The sequence below is a fragment of the Micromys minutus genome, assembly GCF_963924665.1.
Source record: "Micromys minutus genome assembly, chromosome: 2".
NCBI lineage: Eukaryota > Metazoa > Chordata > Mammalia > Rodentia > Muridae > Micromys > Micromys minutus.
Window position 1 is genome coordinate 76,692,403 of NC_137971.1, and position 21,889 is coordinate 76,714,291.

Genomic DNA, 21,889 nt, shown 5'->3' on the forward strand with positions numbered 1-21,889 from the left:
ACGAACTACAGGTATAGAAAGTACTTAATACTTTCTACTCAAGCACTGCGTACAGCAAAGAGCTGGAGAGTCCTCAGTGTGAGACAAACCCACCGCAGAAGCAGCCCACAGTAAGGAAAGTGGGGTACAATCACATGAGCCCCAGATCCTCACAATGCCGACAGCCTGGACTACATACAAGACCCTGTCTCAAACACATTAACAAATAATCTTCCCACTATTGATTCAATGAACTGACGATGTCTCTACGTCACTCCAATCATATTATCAATAGCTTTGAGTTGGGTGTGGTCTCTTTCCACTAAAAAAGCTCTGAGCTGTGGTTTAAATGTGAGGTGTCCCCAAAGGCTCATGTGCTCAGCTCCTGGTCTCTACCAGAGGCCACCCCCGAGGTGGTCAGCTAGGCTGTTTTCAGTCTTCTAAATGCTTCCTGAGCACGTGAGCAATGACTTGCTGCCATACCATCTTCACCACGATGGGGCACAGCCCCATGAACTGTAAGCCAGAAGAGAACCTTTCTCCACTAAAGTTGCTACTTTGGGGTTATTAGATCACAGCAAAGAGGAAAAATAATTACTGCCACATAATACTCAGGATCCACTGTGAAATCAACACAGAAATTAGTGATGGTTTTTATATGTTTCCCAAAGTCCATGTGGAAACAGACCATGGTACTGGTGGGACAGAAGGAACTCAGAGAGCAGGGCTTAAGGGGAAGAAGTTAGGTCATTGGAGTCTGCCCTTAAGGGGCTATTCGGACTCCAGCCTCTTCTTTCTGACCCGTAGCAGCCACCACGAGGTGAGCAGGCCTCCATCATGTGCTCCAGCCATGTGCTATACCAGCGCTTGCCCAAGTCAACAGGACTAAGGAACTCTGTCCTGGAACATCGAAAACCATGAGCCCCACTTTTCCTTTGGAACATGATTATCTCTGGTCTTCTGTCACAATAGCAGAAGTCTGATTAATGCCTATCTTGACATATGGGGATAACTAGAAGAAAAAAACATAGCAAGAAGCAAATAAATATTTAATAAAATACCACAGTAAATGGAGTAGAAATCATGGCACAGGCTTTGGTTTGCTTCGTAGTCTTCAGTATGTGTTTGGTTTTATTGGTTTGTTAAGAAATGGCTTGACAGAGCAAGCTCTTTTAAACAATATTAACATAAAGTGCAAATATGTCGAAGATCAAGGCACGCAACAGACTAGGTCTTGAGACTTTTCCTAAGACTCCTGGCTGCAGGGTTAAGACAGTTTTTTAAGTTTTAAAAGGCCACAATTTCCAAATGCTGATGCTTTTCTGATAAAAAAAGAATAAGACCTAGCTCTCTTTGGATTATTTTTTTAACCTCTTATTTCAAATGACTGAGAAAAAAAATCCTCCTCTTCATTCTTGCCCCTCCCCTGAACTGCAACTAAACTTCAAATACAACCTACTTTCCCTGCAGATGGGCCCTGGGACTCAACCCAGAGACTCTAAAGGTCAAGCCTCCCAGTTCTAGAAGCCCACCACTCTGCTAAGGTCAAGACTGCATGCCAGGGAGCAGTGAGGGATGGAGAGACCACCCTGGCCACTGCAGGAGTTTGAACTCAGTCAGCAGAGAAGCAGGAATCCCATCCAGCCCTCTCTCTGCCCTATAGTCTGAGAATCGAGGAGAAGAGCTCCTCTGGATGCTTAGAAAGCAATCTTTGGTTCCATCTGGCCCGGTCATTCCTCATCACGGTCCTCAAAGTCCAAGCTTCTCAGTCTCTGTGAACTTCATAGCTAAATGACAGTCGATGCTGGCATCTTGCTGTGTCGGTGGCCTGCTGGGTAAGGAAAGAGATGAAATGGTTAGTTTAGGAACAATACTGAGAATGGCCCAGACCATGAAGTACTTTTGACTGGTGGTGCTTTCTGTGAGCTCCTGCCACAGGAGGTGTCTTAGTCAGGGTTTCTATTCCTGCACAAAACATCATGGTCAAGAAGCAAGTTGGAGAGGAAAGGATTTATTCAGCTTACACTTCCACTGCTGTTCATCACCAGAGGAAGTCAGGACTGGAACTCAAGCAGGTCAGGAAGCAGGAGCTGATGCAGAGGCCATGGAGGGATGTTGATTACTGGCTTGCTTCCCCTGGCTTGCTCAGCCTGCTTTCTTATAGAACCCAGGACCACCAGCCCATGGATGGTACCACTCACCATGGGCTAGACCCTCCCCCTAGATCACTAGTTGAAAAAATGCCTTACAGCTGCATCTCATGGAGGCATTTCCTCAACTGAGGTTCCTTTCTGTGATAACTCCAGCTTATCTCAAGTTGACACAAAACCAACCAGTACAGAAGGTAAGAAAGCCAGACTCCCTCTCCGACCATAATTGACGCCTGAAATTGATGTGTGCCTAATGATGTGTTTTGGGGGAAAAGGAGGAAGAGATCTACAGAGACTTCACTTGAGAGAAAAGATTTCTTGTGCTCCCTCCCTTAACCCTGAACATCAATTTATACCTGGAGCTGTAGCAGTTCTGGCAAACCCGAGGGCTAAGGATGGCAAGACAGAAAGGCAGAAGGCGCTGGGTTTAATGGTGACACTACACAATGCTTGTGCCAGCCCTAAACTGTATCTCTTAAAAACAAAACTCTTATCTGAGTTAGTGTCTCGAGCAAGAGATTTTGTTTGTGATTAATTGCTATTAAAAAACATTCCTACCTGGTCATAAAAACAGGAAACCTTTGCTCTTCTTACTCTTTGTAAGCAAAGATGTCAGGAAGCATGGGGAAGTCTCACAGGCTCTGTAATCCTAGCTGCCTGGGAGTCTAAGGCAGGAGATTGCTGTTCCAGGCTAGCCTGGGCTACAGAATGAGTTCAAAGCTAGCCTGATCTATGTATCAAGCGCTTGTCTAAAAAATTGATAATGCATTGCTTACAGACTGTCTGGTGTGTGTTCCTAAGTAAGGCCATCTTAAAATTTGTTTCCTTCTTCTAGAAGAGGAGGATGAAGAGGGAGAAGACTTGTGCCATATTTCATATTTTAAGGTCAAGCCCATTAAGCTATGGAATGAGTTGCTAGCTCCTCTCTCGTCTCTTGTGCTTTGGGTCAGTCAGTGAGGGCCTATCTTTATCTTGAGTAAAGATTTTCCTGACACAGGAGTTCTCCAAGGGCACCTAATCTATCACAGCTCTTCATTTCTAAGGCATAGCATCACAACCACCCACGCTACCGATGTGCTTTGGGTGTATTATTAAAAGAATGCAATTTTTACTAAATGAAGCAAGTATCATTACAGAGTTCTGGTATACTATCTGAGAGACATTCACAGTCCTCTGTAGAAGGGTTTCCCCTTCCCAGCTGTGCTGTGAGGTTCAGGCCTCTTCAAAGATTTCCAGTGGTACAAATGCAGGGTGTAAGGTCCAGCATTGCTACTTCCATCAGAGCATAGAGTTAGGAGGTCTGTGACAGCCAGGGCTGTCACTGTGCACCTAATGTTCTGGCACTTGGAGAGTAGGCTGAGGCAGGGGGAGACAGAGGCTAGCCCAAACTATATTAACCCTGTCCACATAGCTGGAGGTGAGAAAAATAGAGAAAGCTGTTGATGGAATATAAGGCAGTGTGACCTGGATACAATTCATTTAGTTTGTAAAATACAACCATTTTTTAAAATATATGTTGTTTTTTAATAGATGGGTAATATTCTTTCTTTTAAGTGAACAGTCTGTTTTGGAGTTGTTATAATTTGCAGAGGGACTATTATCAAAGTACTGAACCGACTCCTTGGATCCTTCCACAGCCTTTGAGAAAGCAAAGTTGAGTCCAGAGAGGAAGTAGAGCATCTCCTGGTGGCTCCAGTTGGGAAGAGGAGAACCAGGCCAAGACTCTCCACTGACAAACACCATTCTGGTTTGCTTCTCTTATTAAAAGTGCACTCCTGTGCGTGTACATTTCACACGTCTTATCCTCAACAACACTGTCTACCTCCCTTGAGACAGGTTCTCCCATTGGCCTGGAACTCTGATTAGCTTAGACTGGCTGGCCAAAAAGGCACAGCAATCTGACAGTCTCCCCAGTACTGAGATTGCAAATGTATACCTTGTCTGGCATTTGACTCAGAGCCTCTGGCTTGCCCCCCCCCCCACCCCCCAGCACCTCATTATGCTTCTAAGCATGGAGCCTAACTAAAGCATAGTTCAGGGACAGGGGAGGGATTTTGGTTCCAGGGCACTACCTTCCATAAGCCAAATAGGGCACTGTGTGTCCTTTAAAACTGATAGTGATCAAAGCAATTTAGGAGAAGCTGGCTACGGTTCCAGGGATTATCAGTTAAGCAATCTTCTGAAAACAAGCCCTGAGCAATTTAAGACCATAGACACATCAACATGTGGAAATGACAGGATAGTCTTTTTGGGGGAAAGTGGGGGGAAATGCTAGGGAGCAAAGCCTTGACCATCTAGACATGAGGTGAGAGAGCCTTTTGTTAAGACACTCTTGTAAGAAGACAGCAGCTCAGGGTACTGGTGGGTTTTTAGAGTGCAGATTGGCAAATCAGTCATGGCCAGAGGGGGCAAATTTGGCAAGCCATCTGTCTGTGGAGTCTGAATAAAGTTTTATTGCAACAACCAGATCTGTCTGTTTAATATCTCATGTTACAGTAACAGAGCTGAGAGGTTGGCCATTGTCTAAATGACCCAGAATGTTATTTTGTGTCCCTTTGCAGAGATTGTTGGCCTATGTTTTATAGCCACGTTATATTTTGGTGAGAGTCTTACCAGACTTAACAGACCTAGATTTAAGTCTCTTCTCTGCTATTCTCACCTTCAGTACTTGGCTTCCACTTTCCTATCACAGAATGAGGCTCACTCCGGGTAAGGAGCTGGAAAGTACTCAGCAGAGACTCTGGCACTAAGCAAATACTCAGCAGGTCTTAGCCACAGTCATCAAAATAGTGAGAGCTTAGGTGAAGAACAAGACAGATTCGGTACATGGGAACCTAAGAATCTATACACAGCACAAAAACCAAGTATCCAAAAAGTGGCCTCTAGAAAGACCATCCAGAGACCACCCCACCTGGGGATCCATCCCATCTGCAGACACCAAACCCTGACACTATTGCTGAAGCCAAGAATCACTTGCTGACAGGAGCCTGGAGTGGCTGTTCCCGAGAGGCTCTACCAGCACCCGCTTAATACAGATGCAGATACAGCCAACCATTGGACTGAGTCCAAGAATCCCAATGGAAGAGCTAGGGGAAGGGCTGAAGGCGCTGAAAGGGTTTGCAACCCCCCATAGGAAGAACAGTATAAACCAATCAGACTCCCCAGAGTTCCCAGGGACTAAACTCCCAACCAAAGAGTACACATGGAGGGACTCATGGCTCCAGCTGCATATGTAGCAGAGGATGGCCTTATCTGGCATCAATGGGAAGGGAAGCCCTTGGTCCTGTGAAGGAGGCTCAATGCTCCAGCGAAGGGGATGCTAGAGTGGTGAGGTGGGAGTGGGTGAGTGGGTGAGTGGGTGGGGGAGCACCCTCATAGAGGCAAAGAGGAGGGGGTAGAGGAGGGATGAGATAGGGGGTTTGTGGAGGGGAAACTGAGAAAGGGGATATCATTTGAAATGTAAATAAGATGATTAATAATTTTAAGAAAGCAGCCTTTGAAAGTCCCTTGAGGAGTAGGGTGGAGCCCATTACTAAATATTGTCTTCCAAGCATTTCAGTGCTACTGGGTTTCTTTCCAACATCTAAAAAGATCACTGCTTCTTCAGCCAAGACTCAGGCACCACACTGTGTGTAGGGCAGGGGCGGGAAGGGGAGAGAAAACTCTATGAGCCATATTCAACATGCTGGGAAACTCACACTGCAATGAGCTGAGGAGACCAAGGTAAATTGTGGGAACAGCATCTTTCTCCCAACCACCATGAAAGGTAGGTGTGGTAATCTGATAGGGGAGCCTCTTCCTTGTTTACCTCCCTTCCAAGCCTCCTAAACTCTGGCCCCATTTGGCCCTTGTAATTTAAATAAACGTCCTCTTGTAATTTAAATAAACTAAATAACTTAAAGAATTAGTAACTGCCTAGGAAGCTACTACAGCAAGACAACCAGATGAGCTCAGTGAATGATGGACCAGGGTGGGTAGCCATGTTTGTATTTATGTAAGAAACTACTGTAAATGCGTAGCTGATGTGCAATGTCTATGGGCAACTGTGAGGGACACCTGTGTCTTATAATTTGGCTTCCAGATATCGAGTGGGATTAGAGGGTTATCTGTGTGCATCCCCCAAATGTCGAAGATTAAGTTGTTCCATTGACATGTATTTACCTGGGAGAAAACCAGCAGCTCATGAGGCAGGAGACCACCACATAGGACATCATGGCTATCCCTGACAAGGCAAGTGATACGAAGCCCAGGCCACAGAGGATGCAGAGCAGTGACAAACCGCAAACAGAGATGACCAGACCTAGGAGGAGAGTGTGGTTAGGAGGTGCCTTCATCTGAAGCAGGAGGAGAACGAGAAGACCCAGCCCAGGTTACTTAAAATAATGACAGACAGCTGACTCTGAGGTTTCCCATAAAAATTCTCTTTGCTGACATCATTTAAAATAGTTATAAGTTTAACACCTGAGTAGGCCCCAGCTTCTGGCACCAACTAGCTGGGCTTCTCATTGCCTCAATTGACAAACTATACTACACTTGGGGTCTCTGCTCATTTTGTTGCTTGTCCAATTGAAGGCTCAGGAGTGATTTATGTCTCGGGTCACAATGATGGTGAGGGACGCACATGAGAGTCTTTGTTGTGACCACCATGACAAGCTGCCTTGGACCAGAAAGAGGAGCCTTTGATGACAATGGCAGATGGTCTATAAATAATGTCCAGCTTATTGAGTTACTTCCCAGTAACCTTGGGTAGAGTACCTTCTAGTAATATGGCCCCCATAAGAGCACCCAGGGAGGTGAGCACCACGATGAGCAGGAAGAAGCCAACAGGGATGGCTGACATGGTAACAAACATCAGCAGGGTGAGAACCAGGAAAGGATGCCTGTCCAGGAACTGGCCCACTGGGGACTTCATAAAGGCCACCACCTGCAGGCAACGGATGAAGAGCCAGGGTTAAGAGCTGTATCTGCATCTCGGATTGAGCCAATCGGCCCCAGCTGTGGAAAATACGGCTAGAGTCAGAGGTCTCTAGCAAGTCAGAGGCTCACGGGCATCAGCACAAAATGTCCCCTAGGACATGAGGAGTGTGTACCTGGCAGCAATATAAGTCAGCTGTGGAAAGGTTGGCAAATGTGAGGTTCTCAACCAGTGCCTGTGAAAGAAAGGTCATGCCACCACTCTCTTGCCTAACACATGCCCTCTCAGAAAGACACCCTCGTATGTGTGCAATGTTTGTATAATGTGCCTACTGTTCCTCAGGCATGGTTCTCACGGCCGAGGACACCTCGGAACAGAGGGATTGAGTCCTAGATGCTCAGCACCACTCAAGAGTTTATTGGAGATGTAGAACATTAGGTCCCTCCTGGCATCTGTGGCGGCCAATCCTGTTTCTTCAACAGAAGCAGGTGATTTGTGTGTATGGTGAAGTTTAAGATACAATGGACTAAATGGCTTATCTGGACTCACCCGGTTTCCGAGGGGCAAAGCCTGGACATTCAAAGCTAAGATCTTTGACTCCAAATGCTGAATGCCTGCAATGACTTGCCACCACATCAATGTGCTTTGATGGTACCAACTGGATGTTGTAGTGGGCCACGAAGCCTGATGACGGCAAACATATGTTTTAATAAACAGGTTACCCTGCTTCAAAGGCTAAGGAATGGGGAACCAAACTCCACGGAGACGGCCACTTCTGTGCACAACTGATCATAGTCAACCCCACAAGGATAAACGTCCCGCCCACTTTCCAGGTCTCAGAGCTTTACTCTCTCCTCATTACTGGCATTGAAGCTCATTCCTTCAAAGATCTCATCATTCAAAAACCTTCCTCTAGAAAAGTAACCACCAACCCAGCTACAAAACCTACAACCATGACCTGTCTGTGTGATACCCTGGTACAGTAGTGATGCACAAGATGCCATGCTTCCCTGGATGCGGTGGTAAAGGACTCTCAGCCCTCTGGATCCATAAGCCCAAATAAAACTCTTTCTTCAGTAAGTTGCTTTGATCATGGTATTTTGTCATAGCAATAGTAACCACAGCTCAACTGTTCAAGTCAGGAATTGCTTTCTCTGGGAATGGCCATGTTCACAATGTAGTGGAAGAGACAGTTCATCCATATCTAACATTTACATCCATTAAATCCATTAAATACATGTTCTAGGTATTTTTAAATAGCCTATTCCAATAGGCTTCTGTCTTGCCAAGTGTACAGCCAAAATAAGCATGTCCAAGAAGGCTTACTACCTGCAGCAGGTAAGGAGAACAAAGAGCCATTTCCAAAGCAACACCTTCTTCAAACAAAGGAAACATGGAGTTTTTAGTCAGAGAGCCTGCATTTATTCATATAGGAAAACGCTTTAGGGCTAAGCGTGGTGAGCTTTGGGGCTGCTTCTAGAAACTTGGCAGGAATTTGACATTGGGCCAGGGCATGTAAGTCAGGCAGGAATCTGATGTTGGGCTAGGATTCAGGAAATAGGCTCAGGTTAAGGATATTTACATTTGGGATAGTGGGCTCAGCCAAGGAGCAAGGAGCTTTCCTTTTGTCTTGGTCATCCTGATAAGCCCCTAGAAATATTGTTTCCATAACTTTGTTTGCTGCTTTGTTTGCTCCCTGACTATTTGTGTTTATTGCCTTTTCTGTTCCTTGACCCAGAACTGATCTTATCATTTTGCATGTACTTAAAATGGTATAAAAGCAGACTGGGAAAAATAAACCCACTTCAGCTTCAGGATTGGATGCGGTCATGCTACAGTGTTTTCTAATTGTCTGTTTTCTTTTTAATCCTTGCTCCCTCCCTGGAGAACAGTTGACCGAGCTGGCTTGGTCAGGTAAGCACGTTCCAGAGCATGCTCAGTTTAAGAAGTCAGTATTGCTAACAGATTTTTGGGGACTCGCTTAGCTCAAGGTCACAGGGCACATGTTAAAAAATGTAAAAACACCAGTCATAAAAACAGTAACATGAACTCCTCTGGGCATGCCCCCTCCCTGTGTGCGAGTGCACGTGCTCATTTGGGTGAGCAACACAACACTTTTGAAGTCTCCACTGCCTGATGCTCACATACAGGTGTAAGCCATGACTCCTGGATTCTTTTCTAATGTAGGTTCTGAGAACACAACTCAAGTCCTCAAGCACCTCACCTGCCAACCAACCCCTCCTTGGCCTCATTTTCTTCAGTAAATTTTAACTGAACAAAAGCAAAAGCTACTTTGTAAGTGTTTGTATGGGACTTTTCCACTAAAGGTGCCTGCCTGGCTTAGCAGCAAACACTTCAGACCCTTTATAGACCTACAAAGTTCCGGGGCAGATAATAAGGAACAGCTTAACAGTACCCAAGTCCAAAGGCTTCGGTTGTCACTTTTGACTCTCCTGGCAGCAGGAGGACAGGAGGTGAGAGGTCTCAGCATGTAGTGGCATGCCCTGCAATGTTTGTTCATCCTGGAGGAAGAGATGGGCCTCCTAACCCTGCTTTACAGACGTGGGCTGCACTGGGAGAAAACAGCACCATCATTAGCCAGACTCGGTGTAAGATAATTCCCCCAGCAGTCCAGGGCCTGTTGTTGCTCATCCCAGATCTAGAGACCAACTGAATGGATGTGGCCAAGGTCAGACAAGAGTGATATACTTATAAATGTTCTCTGGTATGAAGAGCTTGGAGATTTGGGTCCACATGGTCGGGATTTGTGATAGGATGTATCTACCTAAGGGTGTTTACAGCCAGGAAAACTCTGCTGTGAGAATGTAAGACAATTGGTTGACTGTGGTGAGGGGAAAGACATAGAGTAAAGGCCATTGCACAAGTAATGACAAGTCAGAGGTACTATGCAATGGCAGCCTCTCCCAGAGAGGCTCTGGATACCTCCTAGCAAGTGATTCAGGCATGGGACACAGTCACTCAGGGAGGTGGATTCTAAATGCTCCTCATGTCAGGAAAGCACTAACATAGGAAAATCACCTGTTGCAGATAACTTGTTTGAGGAGATGCCAGTCCTTGTCACCTGCCTACTTGTGATCTGTCTGTCTCCCTCTTCCCTGGAAACTGCTCCCTACCTCAGGAGGAGGACATGTCATAAGCCAGGTGCATTTCAAATGAAATCAAAGATCCCAGACCAACAGCCGACTCCACAGCCTTGGATGACCCTAAACCAAGCTCTCATTTCTATGAATGGGAAACGGAGACACCTAGATCTTTACAGAGTATTAAAGGAGAGGTGAGAACAAGAGGGTACCAGGCTGGACCACCATGGTTGCCCACAGGAGCTGAAAACCATGGAGAGTGGGCTGCAGAATTCAGAAATGAAGCAAATAGAGAGCTAACCTGAGAAGCTAACACTCCAAGGAAGTGGGCAAGCTGAGAGTCATGTCTGAGCCTGGTTTATCCAGACTTGAGCCAGCCCTACTTTACCTCTCTCATGATTCCTGAGGAAGTCTTAAATTCTCCTAAAGTCTCGGAAGATCCTACCTGTTTGCTTGCTTAAAACTACTGAGCAGGTTCTTGTCTCTTCAATTTAAGAAGTAAGACAAGACCAGGCCACTCCAGACAGGATGGGTCAATTTCACTCCCATTCTATCCGGATCCTTATCTAGCCTCAACTGAACTTCAAAGAGCTCATTAAACTGTGAGGGAAAGGCAAAAATTACATGGTTTCCCAGAGACAAGGGATGGCTATACAAATTAAGGTATGTCAGTCTGAAAATTATGGTGTCAATGGGGTGTCCTTTGTTGACATGGTACATGTAAATGATTCTAAAGACTCACACTTCTGTATGAAAAAACTAGCAGCACATACCAAGTGAAATTAAAAATACACAATTACATCTGCTGTGGCCACACTAACAAGTAAACATTACACACTGAAGGGTCATAATCCTCACCTGGATCACCATCAAGGTCTGTCAGTGATGGTTTATGTAAGGATTTAAATATAAAGTGGTTCCTGAAGACCCCAATCCTAAAGCCGGGGTCCCACTCCCCCACCCCAGCTGTTAGGAGACTATAGGAGACTCCAGCCTAGCTGGAGGAAGAGGGTCACAGGGCCTCTTTGATAAAGCAATAGAAAATCTGATGGATACAAGTTTATAGGTTCTTTGCTTTCCTTCTTCCTCCCAAATCACTTTATCTGTGGGCTGGAGGAATGGCTCAGTGGTTATGAGCTCTTACCGCTCTTGAGGAAGATTTTGAGTTCAGTTCCAGGAACCCACAAAGGGCAATTCTAGAGTTCCAGAGACCTAACACCCTCTTCTGGTCTCTCCAGGCATTGCACACATATGGTGCACACACATGCATACAGGCACATAACATTCAGCACACACATATACATTACATAAATACTTTAAAAATGACAATCAACCTACCTTAATGTACTATAAACTTATAGAAGAAATAATTCTATCTCAAGACTACCTAAGAACATTAGGTCCACAGAAAACTGACCATTTTCCCACCTTTCTTGGCATAGGCTAGACTAGAAATTATCTAGCTCACATCTACTCCACTGCATACAACTGAATCATTGAAAGGGAAGAATAAATAAATATTAATCGATATAAATATTAACTAAGACATGCTAAATGCCTGGAACAGGGTTGGTATTTAGTAAGGCGCCATCAGGTTAATAAATACACAGTTCTTATTATCTGTGAATACCATATCTGAAGATTTTTCTACTCACTTAAATTTATCTCTAGCCTAAAATCAGTCCTTTGAGTATCTTTGATGTCAAGATCGAGTCATCTGACAAGAACATTTCCAGCCTGTTATGTGTGAACCTGAGATACAAAAGTCCCATCCTGGAAGATTGTACCACCTCTCCACAACCTCACCCTTGGCCTCACCCTTGAGCACATAAGCCTTCCTGGAATACTGAAGAGCCAAACTATGGCATAGTGGCCTATTTAATGCCACAAGTTCATTCTTGACTTCTGGTTGGCATTCCCACTATTTTAAATACTCACCACCACCACCACCACTACAAGTATCTTTTTGTTACTGTTCCTTAAAAAGAGAATGTATGCTCACTCAAGACATGAATTAGCCCTCCTGCTAGCCCTAAATTCAATGTCTACAATCAACATCAAATATATACACAAATGCATCTTTCTGGAAATACACATAAGGACATCTTCTGATCTGTTTACGAAGTGACTAGAAGCTTTCGGGACCTGGGTTCCTTGTTTCCTGCAGAGTCATGGCTTGCTCAGCACTTGCTAATCCGACGTCAGTGGTGATCTCCCACAAGTCATGGGAATGAACTATAAATGTGCAAAGGACATGAGGACGTTTCTTACTGAGCTAACGAATCGAAGAGTCTCAGCCAACTAACTAGAAAGCTGCTTGTCCATCTTAAAAATAGCCTGGTAAACTGGCAGTATGCCAATTGCATTCTGAAGTAAGTCCAAAGAAGACCTCTGTGAAGCATATGGCTTTAGATGGTAAAGTATGTGTTTTACAGAAGCTGGTAAAACTGCTGTCCAATAGAGAAAGAAAACCACCAAACAGTTCCTATCACTTTAGATGCATACATACCCTTGTGTGCACACTGCATAGAAGACTAGAAGATACACAACAAAATGGTATTAGTATTAGCTAGCTAGTGCTGTTTACTTTTTAACAATTTTGTGAATATGCATAAACTGTAAGTGCATGTATGCACTTTCATATACAATGGTGCACATGTGGAGGTTGGAGGACAACCTTGGGTGTTGGCCCTCACCTTCCACCTGTTCTCTGAAACAGGGTCTTCGTAGATTGTAGTTTTGGCACTAACTAAGACAGGATAGCTAGCCACAAGTTTCCCAGGATTCTGCTATCTCCACCTCCCATTTCACCATAGAAACACTGGGATTATAGAGATGTACTCCTTCACCCATCTTTGGACGCTGGGAATCCAAGCTTGTGATCTCACAATGGCATGGCAAGACTAGAGCATCACAAGTTGAACCATCTCCCCATCCCTAGCATTCTGTTTAAATGCTGAAAGGCATACAGAAAACAATAAAAAATACATACACAAAAAAACATGGCTAATCTGCATCACAATAATCCTGTGAGAGTAAATGATGCAAAAATGAATGTGAAATATTTTCCTTTCCATTCATTTTTATAATGATGAAATGCTGAAATACTATTTTTGATATATTAACTAAGATATAGTCTGTAAATTAATCTATTGCTCTTTGTAGTTAGGGTTGGGTACCAGAAAATGTTAAATGCACATGTGGCTCAAGTACCATTTCTGCTGGGTGACGGAATTCCAGTGGAACACAGAACTCAGATCTTAAACTGGGCATTGGCTGGCTTCTCTGCTTAGGGAACAGATGAGTCAAACATGTCAAAGAAAAGAGTAGTGTCTGTGTATAAACTAAGAATGGCTTCTTCAGATCCAGCCGAAGAATGGCAGTTACCACAAGGGGTCACTATCCAACCAAATTCTGGATTATATGGGATTTAACTAGTGTTCTGTGATTCTCCATGACTTCCAGGAATCTTCCTTAATTTGGAGGTGCCTTGAAAATAATGTTTCTCCCTACTCACCGGCCATCCTATTTCCCTGAATGTCAACATGGCAACTGGCATCCTAGCAGCCACACCAAACATGGAGATGAAGGTCATGACTCAGACATGGCAGGGGGCCAGGAGAAAGATTCCTGACTTACTTGTAAATTCTTAATTTGAGACAGAAACAATGTCCAAACCTGTTCAGACCAGTGTCATTCGGCATTTCCCACTATACATGGCACTGGGCACTGACCTTTGAGTTATTCTGGATAGACCCTAACAGCAAGCCCAGCTTCCTTTGTAGCTCCTGTAAGTCTCTGGAGACGCTCGGGGGCTCTTCTTTGGCCATCTTGGAAGGTCAGTCTCACTCTGGAGTAAACCCTCTAGCCGGAAGTGCACCACTGTAGCATGTAGCTCAACCTCTCATGCTGCCCCGTCTCTTGCTACGGCTGAAGGGAACAGAAAATTTATTGAATTATTAGCAATCTCCAAGGAGCGCATGCCACCCCTAATACACTGACGGCAGGCATGCAGATGGACACAATTTGGCAATATTTGTTAAAATGTAAAGCTGCACACACTTTGATCCAGCAACTTATATTTTTCATGAACCTAAATAAGAAGAATAAATATATGAAAATATACACATAGGGTGTATATCATATTCCTGTTTATAATATAAAATGACCATCAAGCTAGCAGGAAAAAGCTAAATCCATTTATTATAAACACTTAGTTCACTGTTACACACACAAACACATGGTGGAGAAAAAGATCTAGAAAGACTAATCTCTGAGAGCTTATGCCAAACATGAAAACTGAATGTACTATTCAAATCTTCCCCCCCCACACACACACCCTACCACTCAAGTCTTTCTTTGCTCCTACAAAAGGAACTTGGGGTGCTTTCTTTTCTTTCTTTGGCTCCCAAGAACCTTGTACAATGCCACACTTTATGTGTGGTGAAGTCTAAACTAAGAAGACCTGTCCCCACAGCCTTGGCACAATTATTTTCTGTGACTCAACAGCCTGGAATTTATAAGACAGTCTCTTTCTTACATCATTTATCCATTTTGCATTATGACAGTGTAGCAGATTAGATATGCTTTTAACCCTGGTTGAGTTTTCAAATAAAAAGATTATTTTTATTAATATATTTTCTTATTTTATGTCTCCCAGAACATTTGTCTGTGTTGGGAAGAATAGGATCTCTTTACAGCTAACCTCCTAGCCTTATACCTGTGCCCAAAATAACTGGATATACCACTTGCCTATTATGTGTTACACTGAGGAAACACACCTTACCAGTGTCTACAGTACAGAGTCTAGCACGCATCACACCAGCTAAGGATTCTCTCTCTCCCTTTGGTTGGGGAGAATCAATGCTGGTACCATTATTTATGTTGTTAAAGCAGCAGCCAACGTTAATGTTGACTTTAGGATGGCCCCAGGCTTCAGTTTACCCAATCTCATTTCTACAGCGGGCTACAAGTCAAACTACACCCTTACAACTCTTCATTGGCCTGGGAAACATTCGAATGCCACCGAACCGGTCTGGGGAGTCTCCTGAAAGAAAGGGTAGGAAGAATGCAGAGGAGGACCGCAGTCAGCACACACCAATTTTCCAACCATTTACTCCTTCTAAGGTCCTCTGCAGACTCTGAGCAGCACCATAGAGAAGGTGGGAAGGCACCACTCCAAACAGTCTAGGGATGCCCCGCCTCTCCATTTTAGGGAGCCTAGCCGGGTTCTCTGAGATCAAGCCCCGCCCCTGCTAAGGTTCCAAATAAAACTTTGGCAAGCAAACCGCCACCTCGAACGTTCCAGCTGGGGTCGGGTCGAATCCCCAGATGGGGGCAGGGTCTTGGGGCACCTGGGAATCTATTCTGGGCCCCATTTCCGAAGATTGTTGAGACTTTCAATTTTATGGCCAGAGATTTACGGAGAAGGAAACCGCTGTGATGCAGATGGGGGTCTGACCACGACTGCTGGGCAGAGAAACTAGGAGATCGGAATTCAGGGGAATTGGGCATCTTGCCACCTGGGGCAAACCCACCTTCGACACCTGTAGCTCCCTCCTTTTGCGGCGCATGGCACCGCTGTTGACCAATCCTAGGGAGAAGGTGCGGATGCCCGAGACAAGACTCCACATCTTCCCATGCACATTTCCCAAGAGGAGGTAGGGCCTCGCGCGTGAGTTGGCCTCCACCCCCCAATCTAGCTGCCAGAGAGTAAGGACGGAGACGGCTGGAAATGGTGGATGAGATCTCCCCGTGAACTCCTACCCGTGCCCAGCAAATCGAAGCGACGGACAAAATTCATCCCCAACTCAGAGGCAGACAGCAACATGCGAAGGAAGCTAGTGCATTCTCCCGCGACCGTCCCTGAACTCCTCCACTTCCCAGGCCGAGCTTGGAGGGTTCAGCCAGATGGGGTCCTCTCACCTGATGCTGGCTGCCGCGACACCCCGCCCCGTGGCCACAGAGGACGCAAAGCGAAGTGGAAGGGAGAAGGGGCGCAGGCCTGATTAGGAGTAAAAGCTGGACCAGCTCCTCACCAGCAAGCGCTCTTCCTTTACCAAGGCCGAAGCCCCGCCCTCATGCCACGCCCCTCTCCGAGGCTCCGCTTCTCTCCTCCCCCCCCCAGGGAAGAACCTACGCTGGCTCTCCACCTAAGCTCTGGTCCCCGCCCCACCTTCCCCAGCCAGACAGGAAAGGATCCTGTATCCAGACGTCTAACCACTTGGCTGCCACCTTTGCTACCCCCCACCCCCGCGCGCTTCTTCCCACACACTCTAGGAACAACCCCCACAAACTTCTAGATTCTAGAGGATGACTAATGAGTAAAATGAGTGCTTGGAGACAGTCTTCCTACAGCGGTGGCTTGGAGTGAAAGTTCTGGGGCCACATCTCAGGAGCGTTGCAACCCAAGATGGAGTTTTAAAGACAGAACTTCTGTATTCACCCCCAGAGTTCATGCCACCCCCCCCCCCAGTCAATCTGTTAGGTACCTCCTGTATTGGAAAGTTCTAGCCATTACACAAGTGCAAATGTTGGCAGCCAGAGGATCTTAGAGATGGATTATCTCCATTTTACAGATTTAAAAATAAAAACAAGGAGCTAGAAGGACTAGGTTCCCAAATAAACTCAAATCCTCTTCTCAAGGACCTGTGTTCCAAATCTAGGCCTGAGGTGCCATTAGTCACACAATGTCAGTACTACCAGCATTGGAGATGGGACCAGTCTGTTTCTGAGATATCCTGTGAGCACTATGGGGTGCTTGGTAGCATTCTTGGGCTCTTTCCACAAAATAAAAACAAATACGGTAACAGCCCTTCCCAGCTGTGATAACTTAAAATGCTTCCAAGGGGTTGGGGATGGGGCTTGATCAGCAGATCATCAGGTATTCAGAACCACTGGCTGATGAGCTTACTTACAGCAGAAAACTATGGACTGGGGCTCTGGAGTCCCCATCTCGGCCCAAACCTGGCTGTGACTGTGTGATGTTCTGAGATTACCTCTCTGAACCACATCTTTTTCACCCATTAAATGGGGAGAAGGGCAAGCCCAGGCACTTGTCTACTATTAAAGCAGGTCTCAGGTTCTTTTCATTCAAAGTCCTGGAGTGACCCACCTCTCCCCAGGTGCCCTGCACTGATAGCATCCTGGAGAGTAGTGACAAAAGTAGGGTCAAAAGAGAAACCAAAGGGTTTTTTCTGAGGAGGAAGAAAAAGATGCCTTTAAAGAACTGACTGCCTATCAGGCATGTAATAGGAACTTGTCTTAGTCAGGGTTCTCTAGAGTCACAGAACTTATGGGTAGTCTCTATATAGCAAGGAATCTGTTGGTAACCTACAGTCTGTACTCCAACTCCCCAACAATGGTCGGCAGCAGTTGTGAGTGTTAAGTCCAAGGATCTAGCAGATGCTCAGTCCCACAAGGCAAGCAGGCATAGAGAGAGCCTTTCTTCTTCCAATGTCCTTATGTAGGTCTCCAGTTGAAGGTGTGTCCCAGATTAAAGGTGTAGACCACCACACCTGGATCTGGGACTTGCTTTGTCCCAGATGACCTTGAGCTCAGTGATCACCTTGCCTTAGTGTCCTGAGATTCATAGCCACTATGCCTCAAGATCAGGAACAAAGGTGGGCCTCCTAATTCTGGATTGTGGTACATTCCAGATATAGTCAAGTGACAACCAGAAATAGCCACTACAATCCACCCATTGTCAACTTGACACAAATAATATTGCATGTCCAAATGCAACAATGACAAGGTCATGAATATGCCTAACATGATATAACTATTCCTCGTACAATCGAAAAAGCATTTGTAAATTATGGAGCAATGTCCCTTGGAAACATTCTTTTAGTGTCTCAACTTAAATACCAATTGATGTTACAAATGTGTTTTTAACAAAATAAAACAGAAGCATTCATATTACTTTATAATCCTCTTTTCTGCAACTGGTCATGTGGCCTTAGCTGGTATTTATAATTACCTTCCTCTACTACCCATTCTGTATTTCCTCACCCTCTGCTAGCACCTCAGCAGGTCTTGGCTCTTTTCCAAAATCCACAGAAGGTCTCTTCTATGATTCACCTACATGGGCCTGCCAGAGGCTCCAAACAGCATCTCTACCTGCCACCAATACCTCAAGTACCATTGGGTCTCCTGGATCATACTGTCTAAGGGGCAGAGCAGCCTGCACAGCAGCTTGGACTTGCTTGAAGAGCCTTCTCCTGTTCCAGGCCCCACACAAAACTAGCAGCTTTCTGGTTTACTTGGTAAGTGGGCCTGAGTAACACACCCAAGTGAGGAATGTGCTGTCTCCAGAATCCAAATAGGTCCACTAAACATTGTGCTTCTTTCTTGGTGGAGGGGCCAGGTGCAATAACTTATCTTTCACCTTAGAAGGAATATCTCTGCCTGCCCCCACGCCACTGGACTCCTAAGGATTTCACCAATGTAGATGGGCCTTGAATTTTGGTTGAATTTATTTCCCATCCTCTGATACGAATATGTGTTACCAATGAATCCAAAGTGGTTGCTACTTCCTGCTCACTTGGTCCAATCAGCATGTCATCAATATAGTGCACCAACGTGGTATCTTGTGGGAGAGACAAACAATCAAGATCACTTCTAATTAAGTTATGACATAGGGCAGGAGAGTTAATATATCCTTGAGGCAAAACTGTAAAGGTATACTGCTGGCCTTGCCAACTGAAAGCAAACTTTCTAGTGGTCCTTATGGACAGTTACTGAGAAGAAGACATTTGCTACATTTGCTAGATCAATGGTTGAATACCAGGTACCAGGAGATGTGTTAATTTACTCAAGTAAGGAAACTTCATCTGGTACAGCAGCTGCAATTGGAGTTACTACTTGATTTAGTTTTCGATAGTCAACTGTCATTCTCCGTGACAGTTCATTCTTTTCCTTCATCAAGTTTTCCAGAGACACCAAGAGCAACATGCGAAACAAAATACTTTTCCATTTTTTCCCCATCTTGTAAAAACTTTTGTACACTGGGCCACCTAATTCTCCAAGATAATCAAAGGCTTTAGCTTCTTTAAGTTTGAAATATACTTTCAACCACAGATCTTTAATATTCTCCAAGCTCCCAGGAGGGAGAGTATCTTGGGAGGTTTCAGTAGCTGAAGGTGCTGGCAAATTATTAAACTAATTCCAGATTCTTAGAAGATCCATCTTTATACTTCTGCTCCTCTAGAGCCACACCCAGTACCAACTTCTGTATTAGTCAGGGTTCTCTAGAGTCACAGAATTTATGGGTAATCTCTATATAGCATGGAATTTGTTGGTGATTTTTAAATCTATAGTCCAACTCCCCAACAATGGTCGGCAGCAGTTGTGAGTGTTAAGTCCAAGAATCTAGCAGATGCTCAATCCCACAAGGCAAGCAGGTGAAGAGAGCCAGCCTTCCTTCTTCTAAAGTCCTTATGTCTCCAACTGAAGGTGTGTCCCAGATTAAAGGTGTAGACCACCACACCTGGATCTGGGACTTGCTTTTTCCCAGATGATCTTGAGCTCAGTGATCTCCTTGCCTTAGTGTCCTAAGATTCATAGCCACTATGCCTCAAGATCAGGATCAAAGGTGGGTCTCCCAATTCTGGATTGTGGTTCATTCCAGATATGGTCAAGTTGACAACCAGAAATAGCCACTACAGAGCTCAAAAATATTACACGGGAGGAGAGAGAAAGCTAGGAAGGTAACTTAGAGGTTAAGAGCCCTACTTGCTCTCCCAGAACACCCAACATCCATACTCAGTATTCACAAAGCAGGTCTTAACTATAACTCCAGGTCCAGGGAATCTAGCTTCCTCTCCTTGTCGCAGTAGGCACTGCATACATGTGAAAAAAGTACAATCTGACAAAACACACATTCGAATTAAGTAAGTAAGTAAGTAAGTAAGTAAGTAAGTAAGTAAGTAAGTAAGTAAGTAAACAAACAAATGATTTACAGATGCATTCCACAGGGTTGGGGAATAGTGGTAGGTTGTTTTCCTGGTGTATCCTTGAGCCGTGTATCCGATCCCTATCACTGGGGGAAACTGATGTTACTTCAGCCACCTTATGTTCCAAGAAATAATTAAGCTGGTAGATAAATGAGTTTGAAGATGACTGATGGGGGTGGTAAGCAGTTTATGGGATTTCACTCCAACTCCCTTTACACAGGGATCACTGGTAGACAAGGGTGTGTCCTTGCAGTTTTTAGTTTCAGGCACTCTTGTCGGGCTTTACACACTTTCTGAGGGTGCAGTGTGACATATTCCTCACTGCAGGGTTGAGGGGTGGGGGTGGGTTTGTTTTCCTTAGACCATCAGCAGGGAGCCTTGATTTGGAAAATCTAGGCTTCTCTCTGGGATTTCAGTTTAAGGCTGCCATCTAGGGGCAGCTCCTTGAATCCTGTAATCCTCCCCTCCCCCCAGCGTCTTTGTTAGTGGTCAGGAGGTGGTGCTCCTCCTGAACTGCCTCTGCTTGCATTTCTCATCTGGGGGTCTAGCATCTCTGTAGCACTAAGAACTTGGCTCTCAAAGAACATTTGAAAGATTGATGAATTAAACCCATGTGAAGCTTCTGATGGCCGTGGACTGACTATTTTCATCCCTTCATCCCCTGATGTGATGGTATTAGGTGGTGGGGTGGGGACTTTTGCAAGGTCATTAGTCAAGGAGATGGAAGCTCTTATGAATAAGACCAATGCCTTATGAGGGAGAGAGAGGAGAGAGAACGTTCCTTTTCTACCAGGGTACCAGGAACAAGCACAATAAACTGGCAGTCTAGACTCCCTGCTGCAATTTTACCATGCTGGCACCCAGACTTCAAACTTACAACCTTTTGAACTATAAGAAATGTTTCTTGTTGTTGGTTTTTTTTTTTTTTTAATAAGCCACTCAGCCTATGGTACTTTGTTATACTAGCCCCAATGGGCCTAACATACTTGTTCTAGTTAAACAACTTTTTACACCCCTCTGAGATCTATTCTGAGCTCTTGGCTATGGAGAATAAGAAATGGAGGTGGGGGAAGGGGGAGTCTTCCACAATGCATTCAACCTTAGCTGTTAATAGTCAGAGCCAGAACATGACCTAAATCCAGCTGACCTCTCCTCTAATATGGTAAGCATGAACACAGGCAGATCACACTGATCAGTAAACAGAAGGTCTTCTTGTTTTAATATCTTTGAATACTGCTAGTTTTTAAAGCACATTAAATCTCAGACAAGAGCCTGTCTCCTTACCCAGGAGCCGATGGGCTCATTAGTACCATGCTTGTCTCTTTCACATACGTGGATGTGAGTCCGGCAACTCACAGATGCAAAGGGCTGATCCTATACCCTTTCTGTATGTGCTGAGCAGCAGAGCCGGACCTTGTATGTGACAGGCAAGTCTTCTGTGAGCCACATCCCAGACCCTCTATATACTTCATGGTAAGAAATATTTACGTAAGGAATGAGGAAGGTCAGTTTATTTTAAAGTATAGAAAGCAGAAAACCTTGAGCACAAAGTGGAAAAAAAAAACCCGAATTGCTTGGCGTTTTTTAAAGAAGCTGAAAACATTTATGCAGGGAAGTTGCTCTGTGGAAAGAACAGTAAAAATAAGTTTCATGTTGTATCCACTCTGATAGGGAAAAGCCAAGGTTGAGAAACTATGTATCTCCGTTTTTGCGTTCCTCGTGCATTGAATTATGGGAAAACTAGATGGAGAGACAGACATGCAACCACAGCATCCTGAAAGAGTTTAACAA

At 44.9% G+C, this 21,889-nt stretch overlaps 1 protein-coding gene across 2 annotated transcripts; it reads right to left on the minus strand.

Annotated features, from left to right (window-relative positions):
* Positions 1-1,087: 1,087 nt before the first annotated feature.
* LDAF1 (lipid droplet assembly factor 1) lies at positions 1,088-16,206 on the minus strand. 2 transcript variants are annotated; one of them, XM_080911876.1, is made up of 5 exons: positions 16,071-16,206; positions 13,880-14,075; positions 6,885-7,053; positions 6,291-6,429; positions 1,088-1,810 (listed from the first exon to the last, which is right to left on the minus strand). In XM_080911876.1, exons 2-5 carry the CDS (start codon positions 13,973-13,975, stop codon positions 1,729-1,731), a joined length of 486 nt encoding a protein of 161 aa, XP_080768002.1. In that variant the 5' UTR covers positions 13,976-14,075; positions 16,071-16,206; the 3' UTR covers positions 1,088-1,728. The 2 variants fall into 2 exon arrangements, with proteins under 2 accessions (XP_080768002.1, XP_080768003.1); XM_080911877.1 differs by lacking the exon at positions 16,071-16,206 and adding an exon at positions 15,683-15,790.
* Between the last annotated feature and the right edge of the window lie 5,683 nt (positions 16,207-21,889).